The sequence below is a fragment of the Rhinoderma darwinii genome, chromosome 5 (genome assembly GCF_050947455.1).
Source record: "Rhinoderma darwinii isolate aRhiDar2 chromosome 5, aRhiDar2.hap1, whole genome shotgun sequence".
NCBI lineage: Eukaryota > Metazoa > Chordata > Amphibia > Anura > Rhinodermatidae > Rhinoderma > Rhinoderma darwinii.
The window spans coordinates 203,343,910-203,364,190 of NC_134691.1; the positions used below are offsets into that span (position 1 = coordinate 203,343,910).

Genomic DNA, 20,281 nt, shown 5'->3' on the forward strand with positions numbered 1-20,281 from the left:
TTGGTGTCAGCTGCAAAAATAGAAATAGTGCTATTAATCCCAGCCTCTATATCATTAATAAATAAGTTGAATAATAGCGGTCCCAGCACTGAACCCTGGGGTACACCACTTATAACCTGAGACCATTCAGAGTAGGAATCATTGACCACAACTCTCTGGATACGGTCCTTGAGCAAATTTTCAATCCAATTATAAACTATACTTACTAAACCTATAGTCCTTAATTTACCCATTAGACGTCTATGAGGGACAGTGTCAAATGGCTTTGCAAAGTCCAAAAACACTATATCCACAGCGGCATCTCTGTCTAGGCTTCTGCTCACCTCTTCATAAAAACAAATCAGGTTGGTTTGACAACTTCTGTCATTAGTAAAACCACATAATCCTGTATCTAGTCCCTCAATAGCCCCTCAATCATTTTTCCCATGGATGTTAAGCTTACTGGTCTATAATTACCCAGGGAAGACCTAGAGCCCTTTTTGAAAATCGGCACCACATTTGCCCTCCGTCAGTCCCTTGGCACTATACCAGTCACTAGAGAATCTCTGAATATTATGAATAGGGGGACAGAAATAACTGAACTGAGTTCTTTAAGAACTCTAGGGTGTAACCCATTTGGTCCCGGAGCCTTGTGCACATTTATTTTATTTACCTTAGCTTGGACCATATCTACATTCAGCCAATTACCTATATTAATTTATGTATTAACAGCATTGGCAACGGCTACATCAGCTGCTCTTTCTTCTGTTGTATATACAGAGCTAGTAACTCTGCCTTCTCTTGATCCCCTGTGACCAACTTCCCATTACCACTATCTATGGGTCCTACATGTTCAGACCTTGGCTTTTTTGCATTTATATACTTGTAAAATTTTTGGGAATTTGTTTTGCTATCCTTGGCCACCTGCCTTTCATTTTGTATTTCTGCTGATTTCATAAATTTTTACAGATTTTATTAAGCTCTGTGTAATTTACAAAGGCTACAGCTGTACCCTCAGATTTGTATTTTTCAAATGCCCTTTTTTGTCATATATTGCCCTTTTTACAGAAGGTGTAAGGCATGTGGGGTTTAATTTTAGTCGTTTATACTTGTTACCTATAGGAAAAAATTGTGCACTATAATTATACAAAGTGGATTTTAAGATCTCCCATTTATCATTTGTACCATTATTTGACATTAGTTGTTCCCGGTCTATGTCCTGAATTGCAGCCCTCATCCTAGGGAAATTGGCCTTCTTAAAATTAAGTGTTTCTAAGGGTTTATTTCTTACAGTATAGGTAAAATATAACTATATTGTGATCACGGTTACTGAGGTTTTCACGAACATTGACATTCCCAACAAGCTCTGCATTATTAGAAATGACCAGATCCAACAGAGCTTCACCTCTAGTCGGGTCTTCTACAAACTGGCCCATAAAATTTTCCTGCAAAGGGTTGAGGAAATTTCTCCCCTTCACAGTTGTTGCTGAACCATGACACCAATTAATATCCCTGTATATAAAATCTCCCATTATCACTATAGTACCCCCCTGTGCTACCCCCTCCATTTGTTTATATAGCTGAACTTCCATCTCCTCAGTTATATTGGGGGGTCTATAGATTACACCAAAAGTACTTTTTCAGTGTTTACCACCTTTGTAATTCCACCCAAAAGGTTTCAACCTCCTCACAATCTTCACCCACTATTGTCTCTTTCACACTCCCCTTCATACCACTTCTCACATACAGACATACACCACCGCCTTTCCTATTATCCCTGTCTTTCTGAAAAAGTGTAAAACCCTGTAGATTGAAGAGTCTAGCCATGTTTTAGCAACACCAACTATATCTATATGTTCCTCCAGTACCAAGGCCTCCAGCTCTCCCATTTTGCTTGCTAGACTTCTGACATTTGTGAACATACACTTTAACTTGCCTTTCAGTTTGTCACATTCAGTATCAGAAATGTGATTATTTGACATTATTTGGGAATTTTTATCTTCATTGCTGTTTTGTAACAAGAGGATCTCTTTATCCCGTTGCCTAATCCTCTCCCCACAGTCTATTTCTCCCACTACAAAAAATTACTTTCTATAGGAATGCATTGAGTAGCATGAAAATCTCTTGAAAATATCTCAAGTCATTTGAGTTGCTGGCGATTATTTTTTTTTTTTTAAGCTACTCAATGCATTCCTCTGGACAGCGATTTATTACAGCGCTTTATGTAGTGAGATAAATACTCTTCGTATAACCCTAGCCTAAGGGCTTAATCAGACGACAGGGAAAGTCGGCCGTGTGATGGTCGTTTTTTTAACGTCCATTACACGGCTGCATTAAAATGAATCCATGTCTATGGAGCTATTCACACGGCTGTTTTTTTAACAGACCGTGTGAACGGCCTGGGAAAAAAATAGGACATGTCCTATTTTTGCCCTTTTTCTCGTATCCCTCAATAGACTCAAGTCTATGAGGGATCCGTGAAAATGGATCCCGCATGGGTGCAAATCGGCTGAGAAAAACTTTGACACCCAGTCGTGTGAATATAGCCTTATGCGTTCCTATGGACAGAGATTTATCACTCACTAAAAAAAGTCTATGTCTAGCCCCAGCCTAACTGGAAAACCCTTCATGGATAACATTTAGCTTCTATAAGATTTATAATGATATTTTAAAACTTGTTTCTATGTCATAAAAAATCTTTTCAACAATGGAGTTTCCACCATGCATGCGGATTCTGAATGAAAGGGGAAAGAACCCCAGGAAGAAATAATCTATGAGTATTCACCATCAACTCAATTCACTTAATATGCTCAACCTCACAGATTGCATTTCCACTTTAAATATTAATCACATCTTTTTGCTTATTCCTTTTAGGCCTTATTCACACGAAAGTGGATTACGTCCGTGATTTTCACGCGCGTCGCACAGACCTATGTTAGTGAATGGGGCCGTTCAGACAGTCAGTGATTTTCATGCAGCGTATGTCCGCTGCGTAAAACTCACGACATGTCCTATACTTGGCCATTTTTCACGCATCACACACCCATTGAAGGCAATGGGTGCGTTTAATTTGCGCATGGCACACGAAAGCACTTCCGGGTGCCGCGCGTGATTCGCGCTACAGTAGTAAAATAAATGAATGAAAAAAGAAAAGCACCTCCTGCTTTTATGTTTGTAAACATAAAAACAGAGTGTCATCATGCCGCCATATGCGCGGAAATCACGCAGGCACGCACCAAATACTTATACCACACGGAACTGACACGTTCGTGTGAATAAGGCCTAACTCTGCATCACAAATTTGTTTTATGATGCCTCATGTTTACTGTGATTTTATGCTATTTCTTCCTTTCATAGAATTATTTTATATATATATATACTTAGGTGATGTTGTTTATTCTTAGGTAGAAGATGCTGTAGCTGAAAATGAACAATAAATGGCAAATTAGGAAGGTTTTCTGAAAATAAATGTAATATGCTTGGTCCCATAAATTAGACTAAACATAAATTAAAGGTAGCTAAACAACTGATGCAGTAACCTGGGGAAATTCAGGGTTATCTAATATAGTCTTATGAATGGTGTTGAGCTGCAATACTAGACATAGCCCAAGGACAAAAGTGGCGCTATTTCTGGAGAAAAAAAAGTAGTCCCCTGTTTAAGAATCAAGTTTTTATGTCATACCTTCATTGTCTGAGTCCTTAATATTTTCCATTCAGAATCTACCCTGAGGCTAAGGCCAGATTCACACGAACGAGTGCAAACGGACATGAAAAACTGTTTTTCACGTCCGAGTTGCCCCTGTGTGGGTCACGTTTTCACAGATCCCCATAGACTTGAATCTATCGAGGGATGCGTGAAAGCAGAAGAAAATAGGACATGTTCTATTTTTCAACGGACCCTTCACACAGTCCGTTGAAACAAAGGCCGTGTGAACAGCCACATTGAAATAAATGCGTCCGTGTGACGGCCATTGTTTTAACAGCCGTCACACAGATGTATACGCCGCATTCCAAATTATTATGCAAATGTTATTTTTCGCAGATTTTCCTAAATAGTCGATGCAAATGACAGTCAGTATAATCTTCAAGCCATCAACAGTTGGAGTATAATGCAAATTTTATTGAACAAATCTCCTAATGATAACAGATTTTTTTTTAGAAGTAAAAAACTCAAAATGCACTGTTTCAAATTATTATGCACAACAGAGGTCAAAACATTTTAAAGGTTGTAAAGAGAACTAAAATGGTAATTTGTTGAATTTGCAGCATCAGGAGGTCATATTTACAGAAATCAAAAACTTCACAGGCCAAGTTACATGTTAACATAGGACCCCTTCTTTGATATCACCTTCACAGTTCTTGCATCCATTGAATTTGTGAGTATTTGGACAGTTTCTGCTTGAATATCTTTGCAGGATGTCAGAATAGCCTCCCAGAGCTTCTGTTTTGATGTGAACTGCTTCCCACCCTCATAGATATTTTGCTTGAGGATGCTCCAAAGTTTCTCAACAGGGTTGAGGTCAGGGGAACATGGGGGCCACACCATGAGTTCCTCTCCTTTTATGCCCATAGCAGCCAATGACACAGAGGTATTCTTTGCAGCATGAGATGGTGCATTGTCCTGCATGAAGATAATTTTGCTACGGAAGGCACGGTTCTTCTTTTTGTACCACAGAAGAAAGTGGTCAGTCATAAACTCTACGTACTTTGCAGAGGTCATTTTCACACTGTCAGGGACCCTAAAGGGGCCTACCAGCTCTCTCCCCATGATTCCAGCCCAAAACATGACTCCGCCACCTCCTTGCTGACGTCGCAGCCTTGTTTGGACATGGTGGCCATTCACCAACCATCCACTACTCCATCCATCTGGACCATCCAGGGTTGCATGGCACTCATCAGTAAACAACACGGTTGCAGTGGGCTCAGAAATACATGAAGACTAATTTTCAAACCGTTTCTGCTTGTGAGCATTGTTTAGGGGTGGCCGAATAATAGCTTTATGCACACTTGCAAACCTCTGGAGGATCCTACACCTTGAGGTTCGCGGTACTCCAGAGGCACCAGCGGCTTCAAATAACTGTTTGCTGCTTTGCAATGGCATTTTAGCAGCTGCTCTCCTAATCCTATTAATTTGTCTGGCAGAAACCTTCCTCATTATGCCTTTATCTGAACGAACCAGTCTGTGCTCTGAATCAGCCACAAATCTTTTCAAAGTATGATGATCACGCTTAAGTTTTCTTGAAATATCCAATGTTTTCAAACATTGTGCAAGGTATTGCACTATTTAACGCTTTTCGGCAGCAGAGAGATCCTTTTTCTTTCCCATATTGCTTGAAACCTGTGGCCTGCTTAATAATGTGGAACGTCCTTCTTAAGTAGTTTTCCTTTGATTGGGCACACCTGGCAAACTAATTATCACAGGTGTCTGAGATTGATTACAATGATCCAAAGAGCCCTAAGACACAATACCATCCATGAGTTTCAGTGAAAAACTAATAATTAAATGTTTATGACACTTAAATGCAGTGTGCATAATAATTTGGAACACGGTGTACTACGGTCATCTGAATTCGGACTAAAAGGCAGAATGTGTACTATTTCTGTGTTCTTTATGCAAGATTATTAAATATATACTTATCACACAAGTACATTTTATTCTGTTCTCATACAAACCATTTAAACTTATGAAGTTGAAGTAGGGAAGAGAGTTTAGTAATGTAACCAGTTTTGTGAATCTAATATTTTAGGTTTGCCCTGCAATTGTGCAGATAAGTTTGTTCCTGTGTGCGGAAAGAATGGACGCACATACCCAAGTGCATGTATAGCACGATGTGTTGGATTGTTGGACCACCAGTTTGAGTTTGGAGAGTGTTCTTCAAAGGACCCATGTAATCTGAATCCTTGTCATAGAAACCAAAGGTAAGTAGTCATGCATAGTTTTTTTTTAAGAAAAATATATATTGGGCACTGTTTCCATTAAAACCTGCTAATTTCAGTGGGAATCTTTTTTTATGTTAAAGTCATCAGTTGGCATCAATTTGTCTCAGTTTCATAATATTGTTATTGGTGGGCAGAATAGTATGGTCTGCTACCCTATGCTGTAGTTACTATTTAAAGGAGTTTTACCACTATAGGAAGTGATGGCATATTACTACCCCACTGATCATCAGAATGAAGGGGCTGCACCCATAATATTTGGGTTTATGTGGGGTGTGGGAATATATTTTTATTTTTTATTTTTTTATTATATAAAAAACTATTTTTTACTTCTGAACAGTTTTTTTTTTAACTTTGAAAGCTTTGATTAATATATAAGCATACAATAACAAATCTTTTAAATATAGATGTATTCCGAAAAGACAAGTTTGCCTCACCAGCTTTGAAAAGTCCCATTGTCTTCAGTATGAGTGCATCCCGAGACAGATGAAGTGTGAGCACGTGAGAGAACCTGTCTGCGACAGTGACAATACAGAACATCCCAACATTTGCACTTTATATCAAAGGGGAAAACAGCTGTCCTATAAAGGCTCATGTCAGGTAAGATAATATAATTAAAGTAACAGTGCTATTCATTTTTCATGAAAGGCTGCTGTGTTTATTGATTCTGACTACATATTACTTTTTCTCTCCCAAGACTGCAATGGATATCACTGAAACAGACACTGATACGAATGCTTAAGTTCTTAAGTAAGGAACTTTTGTTACCATAAAACAATTCCCATTATGTCTCCATCCAGTTATGTTTGCATTGTCTCATAGTCACATCCATACACATGAAAAATACATTACTGAGTTGATGAGATCCTAGTTCCATGTCTGTTTCCATATGTGAAAGTTTTAAAGCAATCAACTTCAGATTGCATGTGTAGATGACCTCAATAATCTGAAAGGCAATATAAATTACCCCATAAATATCTATTATAGTGGCTGAGGTATATTATTTGTCTTTTTTTTTAATGGACAGAAAGAATGCGGCATTTGCAAGTAGTAATCTGAAGTTTGTTGCATCTAATATCCAAAAATACATGAATCCATTTTTCATTATACGTTACGGTACCTTTTCTATACAATACCATAATGTTTAAGGGAAACCATCACCAAGACGAAGGCAGTCGTAACTTATAGTCATTTTAGCACAACACTAACTATCTATGTGCACCCATGTCATTTTTTCTTAATATTGTGGTATCTTTTTTTAATTAGTTAGTCTGTGTTTTAGGAAATTGAACAATATACCTGAAATAACCATTGTTACTGTATCCATTATTCACAGTGTGGCTCCATGAGTGATTAATAGACTAGCAATATTATGCTTGAACCATAGTATTCTTTTTGGTTTTATGCCCCTTAATGTTTTGTTTGCTTTTGCAGCTGCTGCTTGACATTGAGTGCTGCTGCTTTGCTTGCTGTTAACCAAATAATTAAGCTATGTGATGTGTTGTCCACATTATATTTATATATTATATATTTAATGTGTCAGAAGTCATGCTATTATTGTGTCCTATGTTCATAGTTGCATTTTATTTGCTTTGAAACGGATAACTGATAAAGAATTATACACTTTGGCATCAGTTGGAGTCCCATAGAAATTAGATCAACCAGGATCCGTCATGATCTTTTTTTGGTTAACAAAACACACACTACAAAACATGTGTGAACCTAGCCTTAGCTAGGCATTTTATGTTTTTCATAAGCCATTGGAATTAGATTTACTGTAAAACCTTTTATTTAGTTGTATAACTTCAGCCATGTAATATTCCTGTGCTACTGACCCAATTAATAAGGGATTTAGAAAAATAAGATACAATGGCCTAGCATTTACAAGTCTTTATTTCTTTAGCACACCCGTGTGCTGTATGTGTTTCATGCATCAGTTACTAAAAAATTGCTGAGAAAAAAAAAGATAAAACCAAGTTCTTGCAGACGAGAAACATGGACGTGAAAAACTGATGCCACACAGAAAGCAGACTGATACCATAAGGAAACCACACAGACCTGAAATATGGTCTGTTTTTTTTCGCGTGCAAATCGGACATGCTCGTGTGAATGAATAGATTATTGAATGAATATTGAATGAAGAGGATTGCTTTCTTCTCTCATTCATGTTAGACTGGTGACCTGTTAGTAAAAATGATGCAGGGAACTTTATAAAAAGTAGATTAAACTGATAACAGGTCAACTTTTAATAGCTTTGTGTACCCCTTGTCCGATCTCAACAACTATATTTGACTGTTTTCCAGTGAAATCACATTGAAAACTATGTATACAGATTCATTCCTTAAAATATGCATTTTAGGAATGTTAGGCACCCCTTTGATGTGCCATAACCGGCTACAGTGGGAAAACCCATTTAGCTTTCACCCCATGACAATGGTTGATGGGAACATTTTTATTTTCGCACATTTTCACTTAACCAGAAGCACACCGATGTGACTGATAATAAGCAGTTGTGCAAATAATGTGTGCTTCTTTTCTAATTTTATTTAATTTGAGAACTATTAGCATCCTTTCAGCATGAGTAGAAATAAAGGCCAATAGTAAACCTAAACAGTCCAGAAAACATTGTAGTGTCTGGCCGCTGGTGGTCTGTGGAACAGTTCATGCCCAGTCCATGGTCAATGGTACAGTTTCATTTGGTATCCAGTAGGCAGTGGTTCAGTTGCCATAATGTACCTGGGTCATCAGTGGAACTGAATTTGTCCGGTATAAAGTGGTCATTCACCCTTCTGGTGGTTCACTGATGACTTTCCAAGTTCCTGTGGGGAAATGCAGGGAAAGTGTGGAAAGAAGAGGTCATCAGCTTCTCAAAGGTGAGATACAATGACTACCTTCAGTGAATCTTCTCTTGTATATTAAAGAGGACTTATCACCTCTCCTGGCATATCTATTTTAGTAAATACTTGTAATCCCCCTGAATGAATAATTCTGGAACATATTTTCTTAGAATTCCTTTATAGTGCCATTCTTCTGTTATTCCTCCCAGAAATTTATGAATAAATTGACTACTGGGTGTTACCATTCCCCTTGTCAAAGGGGTGGGTCCCTCCACAGTCACTGTCAGCATTGATTGGACAGTGTCAGCCTGTGTAGGGACACACCCCCTACTGGTAACACCCAGTTGTCAATTTATTCATGAATTTCTAGGAGGAATAAGAGAACAGCACAATGTAAAGTAAAAAGAAAAGATGCTCCAGAATTGTTATTTCATGGGGAATACAAGTATTTACTAAAACAAACATGTCCTCTTTAATATCAGGATTCTTGAATGGGGAGTGCAATTGCCAACTCATGCTCCAGAATTGTTATTTCATTTGGAATACAAGTATTTATTAAACAGACATGTTTTATGGTGGTTTTAACATGCATTTTGTGTCTCTAAGTTTTTCCAGATGTTTTTAAAGTTATATAGAGAAGCCTATGGAAAAACCACCATATAAAAAAACACCATGCCTAGAGCATTCTGTGCTTTGGAAAAACGTAATTGACCCCAAAATCGCCACAAACAAACACGCTGTCTATGTAGACGTTTTATATTTTACTATAGACTTTTAAATAACATTTGGCCTTAACACCCCCCCCCCCCCCCAAAAAAAAAGTGAAGAAAATGCCATGGAAAATGTTGCTGTGAAATATTCTGTGAATATATGGCCGTATAGCATCTAGTTAAATAAAATGAAAAAATTGGTTTTATTTTTCTTTTGATTTCAGAACCCAGATGCATCAGGTATTTCTAGTTATTTACCAAAGAGTCTAATATATAAAAAAAATATCTAACTATTGTATGTTTTGAAATTTTATAGCCTTTCTGCAAGTCCATGGAACCAGTCTGCGGACACAATGGGGAAACATATACTAATTTATGCAGTGCTTATTCCGACCGTGTTGCTGTGGATTATTATGGCAGGTGTCAGGATGTTGGGATATTATCAGAGCACAGTTTTCATTCAGAATGTGCCTCCATTAAGTGCCCTACTAAACCTACGGTTGGCTGTAAAGCAGTTATACCTCCTGGTAAGTGCATGTATTTATAGTGCAAGACTTCCTTCCGTCAATTTTGTTTATGAGATCGGTTCTTGACCGCACATTAATTTTATACTATAGAACAGTTATAACACACTTGTGAACATTTGAATGGACCGTACAGTTTACACTACGGTATTAGGCCTCATTTACATGAGCGTAATATACGCACGTGCGACGCGCGTGCTTTTCACGCGTGTCGTACGCACCTATATTACTCTATGGGGCAGTGCAGACAATGCGTGAATTTTGCGCAGCGCAAGTGCGTTGCGTAAAACTCACGACATGTTCTATAATCGTGCGTTTTTCGCGCATCACGCACCCATTGAAGTCAATGGGTGCGTGAAAACCACGCATGCCGCACGGAAGCACTTCCGTGCGAACTGCGTGATTCGCGCAAGAGCTGTCAAAAGGATGAATGTAAACAGAAAAGCACCACGTGCTTTTCTGTTTACAAACATCCAAACGGAGTGTCAAATTAGAGATGAGCGCACCGAGCTTCACCGGGTTCGGCCGAACTCGTTTTGACCGAACCCGGCAAAAAAAATTCCGGTACGCGACGTCAGGAGACAGTCACTGTCCATGGTGCTGAAAGAGTTAAACTGGTTCAGCACCCTGGACAGTGACTTCCGATCCCAATATACATGAACGTGTAAAAAAAAAAAGAAGTTCTGACTTACCGAGAACTCCCAGCTTCTTCCTCCATTCTGACCTCCCGGGATGACAATTCAGTCCAAGTGACAGCTGCAGCCAATCACAGGCCAAGCACAGGCTGCAGCGGTCACATGGACTGCCGCGTCATCCAGGGAGGTGGGGCCGGATGACAAGAGAGGGACGCGTCACCAAGGCAATGGCCGGGAGACCGGACTGGAGGAAGCAGGAAGTTCTTGGTAAGTATGAACGTCTTTTTTTTTATTCACAGGTTGGTGTATATTGTGATCGGAATTCACTGTCGAGGGTGCTGAACGAGAAACTGCCGATCAGTTAACTCTTTCAGCACCCTGGACAGTGACTGACGTCGACTAGCCTCATCTCTATGATGGCGGCTGCGCGAAAATCACGCAGCCGCGCATCATACACTGATGACACACGGAGCTGTCAAGTGCCTTTTGCGCACGCCAAACGCTGCATTTTTTGGCGTTCGCAAAACGCACACGCTCGTGTAAATCAGGCCTTAGTGATATTATGTGATTTAAAAAAAAAATCTTAAATATTGTTTGAACCTTTTTTTATATAAGTGGAACATGCGAATATAGGAATCTTTGTAATTTATCTTATTAGAGAGAGTGGCATCTGCCTCACCTCCAAGCAGCCTGTAGTCCCCTTTACCTGTACTGATACTTACGCTTTACATTTCCTAATCCTATTTTAGTCATTCTTTGCTGTGGAATATCCATAAAGTGATGTGGGTTTTTTTGTTGGTTTTTTTTTTCATACAGGTGCATGCTGTCCTTTATGTGCTGGAGTTCTAAGGATCATATATGACAAAGAAAAGTTAGACAGATTTGCTGAGGTACAATGTAATTTCCATAGAATAAAAAAGAGAAAGAAATAGATAAATACATATCTACGAATAATGAAAAGGCTTGTCATATTTTGACATGTATAGATTGTAGATTGCAGATGATCACATCTGCAAGTACATGAGATTCTTATATGAAAAGTCATTTTAAATAATCTGATATTGTGTTTATTAGCGTAAGCATTAATTTGATCACGTTTTATTGTAGAATATGCAAACATGTTGCTGCTGAGAGCCGCTATATGGAGGACCTGAGATAAAGTGGGAGAAATAGAGGGAGTGCAGTTATGTCCATGTTCACAACAGAGCTGCTCACATAACAATCAATGTTAGGCTACAGTATGTTCACATCACGTCAAAAGCTCCTGGCGTATAAATTAAAAGGCTGTGACGGAAACCTAACAGTGGCATCTGTTACCCATATACTAGAATGGTATCTGTTTAACGGATACAGTTCTCATGAACCTTTTAATCAAAGCCTATGGGTGACGAATGCCACTGTTAGCATCCAATTAATGGATAGATCATGAAAAGCTATTGAAAAGCTCATGACATATCTGTTTAACAGATGCCTGTGACGGATGCCTTGCAGTATCATCCGTCATCCTTAGACTACCATGTTAGAAAAAAAAGTATAGGTTTAACGCGTGTGTTGTTTTTTTTACTGGACTCAGCAGGATGGCGTCTACTTTGCTATTTCATACCTTTTTTATGTGGTATACTGATAAATGCCAGCTAGATGGAGGCCAAAAGCACTCTTTTGGCCTCCGATGAGTTGATAGAGACCTATGGGCTAGTTTAGCGTGTCAGTCTGGAGCTTTCCTGACGTACACCATAAGGCCTCATGCCCACTTCCGCCACAGTTTTCACGGCCGTTTGTGACGGATCCGTGTGACCGTTTTGTGCACTCCCGTGTGCACTCCGTGTTTCCGTTTCAGTGCGCCGAGCATGGTACTGTCCAGGGTGCTGAAAGAGTTAATGGGCTGCACTGATCTGGAGGTAACTCTTTCAGCACCCGGGACAGTACCATGCTCGGCGCGCGGAAAATACAATTTGAATGTAATAAAAAAATAATAATTCATACTTACATTCCTCCTGTCCGGCCTCCAGCGATGACGTTTTATCCATGTCAGCCTGTGATTGGCTGCAGCGGCGGTCACGCACGACAGGATGACGTCAGAATGCCGGCCTCCAGGGATGACGCTTTATCCCACGTGACCACCTCTGCAGCCAATCACAGGCTGCAGCGGCCTCTGCAGCCAATCACAGGCTGCCGCGTCAGAAAAGAAGGTCGGACTGGAGGAAGAAGAGGGACTCGTCACCAAGACAACGACCGGGTACGTATGAAATGTTTTTTTATTTTTAATCAGCAGCCTCTTTTCTCTATCAGTGATTGATAGAGACAAGTGGCTGCCGATTAGTGTAATACTTTTGTCATGTTTTTCTGCCCACCCGGCGATTGCTAGGCGACGGCTCCGTCACACACGGACGGCACAAGGATGGCACACGGATGTCTTCCGTGTTCCTTCAGTTTTTTTGACGGCCCCATTGACTTGCATGGGCCTCACGGTCACGGATTCTCGGACCAAAGTAGGACATGCTCTACTTTGGATCGGAACGGAGCAACGGACCATCAAAAAATCTGAAGTGTGCATGGCCCCATTGAAATGAATGGGTTCAGGGTGCTATCAGTGACAAAAACTGATAGCACCCTGAAGGAAAAAACTGAAGTGTGCATGATGCCTAAAACGTAAACATAAATTATGATGTGGACAGGGCCTAATCGGCTCCATCCTCAGAGGCGGGAGCACAGTTGCTGCTTCACAGAGACAGAAAATAGAGCAAAATGCTCAGTCCTTTACAGTCATTTACAAAACTGCAAAAGTATCTCGCCTTCTGTACTAAAATACAAAAAGTAATGCTGGACAAAGACTTTAGATAGCTAAACATTGACCAAAATCAACCCCATAAACGTGCATGATCATCGCAGCCAGATAGGAATTTTATTATCACAGATGAAGGGAAATAAGTGTCTTTCAGAAAATGGGAAAATTGCATATGCCGGTTTGAAATCCAGCTTACCTCAACTCTACCTAGAAGGGCAATTGGACTGTCACCATAGACACAGAGCAAGTACAGAATTGGTACTTACCCAATAAGTTTTATGCCTCACAACCAATTAAGTCAACTGTTCAAGTTTAAGTGTTTTTTTTTCACAGGCAACAAGGAAATGGCCTATAAGTATCTTGGACATACTTCAGAAAATAAGACTTCAAATTTCTGTACCCCAGTGTGACGTGTTTGGGTATTTCAGCGTGGAATCAGAGATAATTGTCCTTGTCATGCCAGTTGACAATCAAACAAAACCTATACAGGTAAGAATAACTTATTAATTTTGAAGTCATTCTGTCTATTGGTACAATTAGGGTATGTTCACATAGGGCGGAAACGCTGTGTAAAACCGCACATCGTATCCGCCCTGGGCGCCGCAGGGAATTCCGGCCGAAAAACGATGCGGTTTTTCAGCCAGAATGTCCGCTGCGAAAAACTATATATATATATAAAAAGTTTTAAATGTACCCATAGCCATGGCGACGCATCCCTCTGCCGTCCTGCCTCCTGGGATGATGTTTCATACCGTGTGACCGCTTCAGCTTATGATTGGCTGCAGCACTGGAGGCCGGGCTGGACGCAGGAGCAGAGATTTCTGGGTAAGTATAAGCTTTATTTTTTCTGAGTTGCGTTTTTTGCGGTGGAATTGCAGCTTTTCCACTGCACAAATGGCAACATCTGCTATTTCTTGCGGGCTTTATCTCCCCATTTTCAATGAGGAAAACCCGCAACAAAAATTTTTGTGATTGCGCAAATACAATTGACATGCTGAGGATTAAAAAACGTTTGTTTAAATCTCATCCACTTTCCGCAATGAAATTCGTATTTACGCTACTTGTGATGTTACCCTAAGGGAAAATTCCTCCTGCAAAATCTGCTCTAGGCGTTTTTTGCACAGTGGTTTGACAAAAACGTGTCAAAACACTCGTCGAGGCGTTTTTTTTTCCTTCTCCCAATTAAATGGGGTTTTGGAGGCAGAAACCGCCTCAAGATAGGTCATGTCGCTTCTTTTTAATGCGAGGCGGTTTTTCCGCTTGTGGTAAAAAAAACGCCTCCGCCTCCCATTGAAATCAATGGGAGGCATTTTCGGGCGTTTTTTGACGAGTTTTTACATTTACAGTAGCAGCATTAAAAGTGGATGAGATTTAGAAAATCTCATGCCCACGCTGTGGGAAAAAAACACAGGGGAAACGTTAATAAATTGGCCTGCGGTGCGGAACTTAATTTGTTTTTGTTGATTTTCGGTTGCAGGTTTTCCCCATTGGATTGAATGGGAATGCAAAACCTATGACAGAAAGCCAAGTGTTGTGACTTTTGCGGTGTATTCGCAGCATTTTCGCAGCAATTATGCTGCAAAAATCATAACTACAGTAAAAAAAAAAAAAATCATACTTACCCAGACCACCCTCCTACTTCCTGCAGTCCGGCCTCCTGGGATGACGTTGCATCCCATGTGACTGCTGCAGCCAATCACAGGCTGCAGTATCACACGGCCTGCAACGTCATCCAGGGAGGCTGGAGCGGACACATGACTTTCTTCCGCAGCGGATATTCAGTTCGAAAGACTGCACCATGATGTGGTGCGATTTTTTTCGGGCGGAATGTACTGCGGGTTCCTGGTCGGACACGCATGATTTTTACGCAGCGTATCCACCCCGTGGGAACCCGGCTTTAAAGGGGAATTGCTTAGAATCATGATTGTATTAGGGGAAAACAACTTAAATTCGAATCATTTATACATAAAGTAAATAATAGCATAATGGAGAACAATAGATCAATGTAACAATGCATTCAATTTACCTGTAACATTGCCAATAATATATGACCAAAAGTTCATATATTCTTAAACGGCGCCCTGTTACCACATATTTTTCACACTGACTGGTTTCTGATCTTTAATTTAGACATAATATTAGACATGAAAACTGAGTAAACACATGTTTTGAACTATTAGGGCACGTTCAGACGTGGCAGAATTGCTGTGGAATTCCGCTGCGGACAGTCCGCAGTGGAATTCTTCAGCTGACTTTTTTGTCATTTGTTTCTATACATTTTTAGGCAAGTTAGTTCAGACGTTGCAGAAAATTATTTTGCGGAAATCAGGCTGCGGTGCAGATTTTTCCCTCCGCAGCATGCACTTTCCATTGCAGACAAGAAGCGGAATTTTACTGCGGATTTCAGCTTTTGCAATGCAAAAAGTGAAATCTGTGGCAAGTCCGCTGTGATATCTGCCATGTCTGAATTCCCTGTCAAGTGCAAATGTTGGTGCAGATTCGTTGCGTAATTGCCCCAAATCTGCAGCAACATTTGCAGCAGAAAAATTCTGCCACGTCTGAACGTGCCCTTAATGCATTCATTTAGGGCAGGACTGGACATCACCCATTGCTATGCCAGGGTGAATAGAAAAACACACATATATATACACTTGGCTGCCAGGCGATGCCAAATGCATGGAGCTAGATTGCTGTCACTGCCAGCATCCAGCTCCATCACTCCGGACAGGAGCGGTCATTGACCGTTCCTGCATGTCAGAAAGCACAGAGTGGCTGTAAACGGGCTGATGCAGAAAAGTACATACAGCAGTCAGCAAAGGGCTGATCTTATGTAGCTTCTTTCAAGCACAAGGTGATTTCATCTGTTGAAGGGGAGGCCTTTCTTTGACTATTGAAAGGAAGGGACCAAGGCGAGTCCTGCTATGACACCCTGGTCAGGAAAGAGAAAGGGGCCTGCTGTGACTGCTGAGGGAGTGGAGGAAGGGGGCAGTTTTTGATTAGTGTGATGGGTGGATGCTGTGACTAACTGGGTTATGCAGGTAGCCGCTGTGACATACTATGGAAGTTAGAGAGGGGCTGCTGGGAAGTGCAGAATTGCTGTGACTTGTGTGGAGGGGACCTGCTGTGACTAGTAGGGAAATTAGAGGAGGCTTGCAAATTTCAAACAAAAAAGTAAATATTATGTGCATAGAAAAAAAGTTATAGAAAACAACACTGCATGTAAAAACCAATTTGTGTATATAAATACTGCGGACATGACAATATGATAAATCGGGCAAACATTACATTATTCTGTATGTCTTTGGTGTGTTCCACAAAATGCGTGTATTGCCCTTCCACCAACATGTGCTTGCTTATTGCCAGGTGTTGCTAGATGTTAAATCTCTATTGCCCGTGCCCAGGTTCACAGCTGGACATCAGCAGCGGCAAAAGGATTACAGATCAGAAACCTGTATGTGTGACAAATATGCAATATTAGGGGAAGTTAGTATGCATGCAGGTATATTTTTTACATCATGGAAGGTGGAATCAATGCATTATAGCTATACAGGGAAGAGAAAAGTGTCTCGCAAGATGCACCAAATTTATTATACAGCATGCGCCTCAATGATTAATTTGGTGCAGTTTCCTCCTGTCTGGGCAGATTTATTAATATTGTCTTAAAAATAGACAGGATAAAACTAGACCAATGTGGTAGTAATAAGACAAAAGTTAATGGGAGAAACTTACTAAGCGAACCGCACCAGAATTCTGGCTCAAATTGTGCAAAAATACTGCCCCATATGCCTTTCACCAGATTTATTATGTGTCTTAGGCCTGATTTACACGAGCGTGTGTGTTTTGCGCACGCAAAAAACGCTGCGTGTGTCATCAGTGTATGATGCGCGGCTGCGTGATTTTCGCGCAGCCGCCATCATTATGACACTCCGTTTGGATGTTTGTAAACAGAAAAGCATGTGGTGCTTTTCTGTTTACATTCAGAGAATGACAGCTGTTGCGCGAATCACGCAGTTCGCACGGAAGTGCTTCCGTGCGACCTGCGTGGTTTTCACGCACCCATTGACTTCAATGGGTGCGTGATGCGCGAACAGCGCACAAAGAAAGGACATGTCGTGAGTTTTACGCAATGCACTCGCGCTGCGCAAAATTCACGCACTGTCTGCCCTGCCCCATAGCCTAATAAAGGTGCGTACGACACGCGTGAAAAGCACGCGCGTCGCACGCTCGTATATTACGCTCGTGTAAATGATGCCTTAGATAATTTTTGCTATGTGGCTTAGAGTCTCAGAGCACGTTCAGACGTGACGGAAATTTTCTGCTGCGTATTTTGCCATGAATTTGCGTCAAATATGCAACGAATCTGCTGCAATATTACCCTATTAGCAGCAGACTTGCTGTAGATTTCATCCTTTCCATTGCAAAGGCTGAAATCCGCAGTGAAAAAATTTGCTGCTTCTCCACAACACACTGTGCAAGCTGCAGATTGTAAATTTCACACCACAGTCTAGTTTCTGCACAGTTGCTTTCCGCAACGTCTGCACTTACTTAACTAAAAAGCTATAGAAACCAAAAGGAAAGTTTAGGTCGCAGTGGAATTCCTCAGCAAATCTGCCACGTCTGAACATGCCCTTAAAATGCACCAGATTAAAATATTGGTCTGAAGTAAGCCAAAAAAGGGTATGTGCACACGGCTTATTTTCGGTCGCTTTTCAGGCCGTAAATGTCCGAAAAACGGTTGACAAATCGGAAGCAGAATGCCTCCAAACATCTGCCCATTGATTTCAATGGGAAAAACGGCGTTCTGTTCCGACGGCCGTTTTTTTTAGCGGGCCATTTTGAAAAACGGCTGCGTAAGAAAACGCCTGCGAAAAAGAAGTGCATGTCACTTCTTGAGCCGTCTTTGGAGCCGTTTTTCATTGACTCTATAGAAAAACAGCTCCAAAAATGGCCGTAAAAAATTCAGCGAAAAAGGCAAGTGGCTTAAAAATAGTCTGAAAATCAGGAGCTGTTTTCCCTTGAAAACAGCTCTGTATTTTGAGACGTTTTTTAGTAAGTGTCTGAACATAGCCTAAGGGGTAGTGTAAAGAAGAGAAAAGGGTCCAACATGTCTAGCAGAATGCACCAAATCTATCACACAGTATGTGACACTGATAAATTTGACAGTCTGGTCTAGTTCTAAACTGTCTAAATTTAACACCGCAATAATATATCTTCTTAATTTGTATATTATGCAAGGGATGATTTCTCAGAGAACGATCTCTTTAGGATCATTTATAGAAAGTCGTTGTAGGTCTTTGAACACTGGACATGACTAATATTGATTCACTGTATGCTTTGTTGAGAAACATAAATGTAAGGCTGGGTTCACACTATCTATTTTCAGACGTAAACGAGGCGTATTATGCCTCGTTTTACGTCTGAAAATACGGCTCCAATACGTCGGCAAACATCTGCACATTCATTTGAATGGGTTTACCGACGTACTGTGCCGACGACCTGTCATTTACGCGTTGCTGTCGAACGACGACGCGTAAAAAAGATGGCTCGTCAAAAGAAGTGCAGGACACTTCTTGAGACGTAATTTGAGCCGTTTTTAATTGATTCCAATGAAGAACAGCTCCAAATTACGGCCGTAATTGACGCCTCGCAAAACGCGATTACATGCAATTACTTCTGAAATTACGGAGCTGTTTTCTCCTGAAAACAGCTCCGTAATTTCAGACGTAATGCTCGTTATCGTGTGCACATACCCTAAGACGTATTTCACGTTAGTTTCACCTGTATGTTATAGATAATGAAACCCAGTTGTAACATGTATTTTTGTTTTGTCCAGATTGATGCATGTAATAAAGAGGCAGAGAAAATAAATTCGCTTATAAATTCTGACAGCCCGACTTTGGCATCTCAGGTGCCATTATCAGCTCTCATCACATCTGAGGTCCAAACATCACCAACGCTGAGTTCAAATTGTAACAAAATAAAATGTAATATGTATTATTTATGTATATATATCCTGCTTACTCTGTTGTATGCACTCTGCAGTGTATAATATGCTGTAATGTAAAAAAGATTGTTTTATATTGTAAAAAAATATATTACTTTTCCTAAGCTGGCCATACATTAGAGATTTTGTCCAAAAAAAAACAATTCAGACCATTTTTTGCTGACTGTCGGCACCTTGACGTAACATGAACGAGCATGACAGACGCCAACAGTCTTGCCATTTATTCCAAATGACAGATCTAAAGACTAGACTAGGCCACAGATCAAGGCAGAGAGCGTCGATTTGCCGTTTTAACTTATGATGTTGTCGTCCAGAAGGACAACCTTGTCAGACCAACCGTGAATGGTAGGTCATTCAGAAAACGGCCATCTGAATTCACTAATGTATGGCCATGTTTAGTTAGGATGAAGCTCCACCTGTAATTTACTTTGACTCTATAGTCAGCAGATATATTTACAGCTCTATAAAGTGTCATCACAGTTTCTGCTCTTTTTTTATTATTTTTTTTTCCTATATTTCAGTCTGTGTTTTACTTGTGTTATGTAGAAAAAAAAAAAACTTCTGTTTCTACCTTGAATCAGTCAACCAGCTGCAATTGAGAGTTTGTTACACTTATTATTTGTCAGAAGTATATTAGGCCTCCGGCTGCCATAACAACCCATTGGCATCCCCCTATCTCTAACTGCTTACATGCCGCTTTCGTTATTGACTGCAGAATCTAAGTGGTTAAATGCCTTGGATCTGAGTTACCCTTGATAACACACTTTAGAGCAGGGTGTCAACTATAAGATACAGCTGACACCCGCTGCGTTTGTAGTGGGCTGAGTTCCTGAGCCCACTCCATACAAGAGGTTAAATGATTTCTGTTTG

The 20,281-nt window shown here is 40.4% G+C and overlaps 1 protein-coding gene and 1 long non-coding RNA gene across 3 annotated transcripts in view; one reads left to right on the top strand and one right to left on the bottom strand.

The window, feature by feature from the left end:
* Positions 1 to 19,958, top strand: part of RECK (reversion inducing cysteine rich protein with kazal motifs) — a 147,053-nt gene extending 127,095 nt beyond the window's left edge. The window contains exons 16-21 of one of the 2 annotated variants that reach the window (XM_075826870.1): positions 5,727 to 5,898; positions 6,324 to 6,516; positions 9,780 to 9,990; positions 11,439 to 11,512; positions 13,741 to 13,896; positions 19,241 to 19,958. In XM_075826870.1, coding sequence (XP_075682985.1) covers positions 5,727 to 5,898; positions 6,324 to 6,516; positions 9,780 to 9,990; positions 11,439 to 11,512; positions 13,741 to 13,896; positions 19,241 to 19,456 — 1,022 coding nt within the window. In that variant the 3' untranslated portion in view covers positions 19,457 to 19,958. Of the gene's footprint in view, positions 1 to 5,726; positions 5,899 to 6,323; positions 6,517 to 6,613; positions 6,667 to 9,779; positions 9,991 to 11,438; positions 11,513 to 13,740; positions 13,897 to 19,240 lie in introns of those variants that run through there. The other variant, XM_075826872.1, reaches the window with a different exon arrangement.
* On the bottom strand, positions 8,351 to 12,696 carry LOC142651785 (uncharacterized). The gene is made up of 3 exons (XR_012847713.1): positions 12,610 to 12,696; positions 11,345 to 11,467; positions 8,351 to 8,735 (listed from the first exon to the last, which is right to left on the bottom strand). It is a non-coding gene; the product is annotated as an uncharacterized LOC142651785 (long non-coding RNA).
* Positions 19,959 to 20,281: the final 323 nt, after the last annotated feature.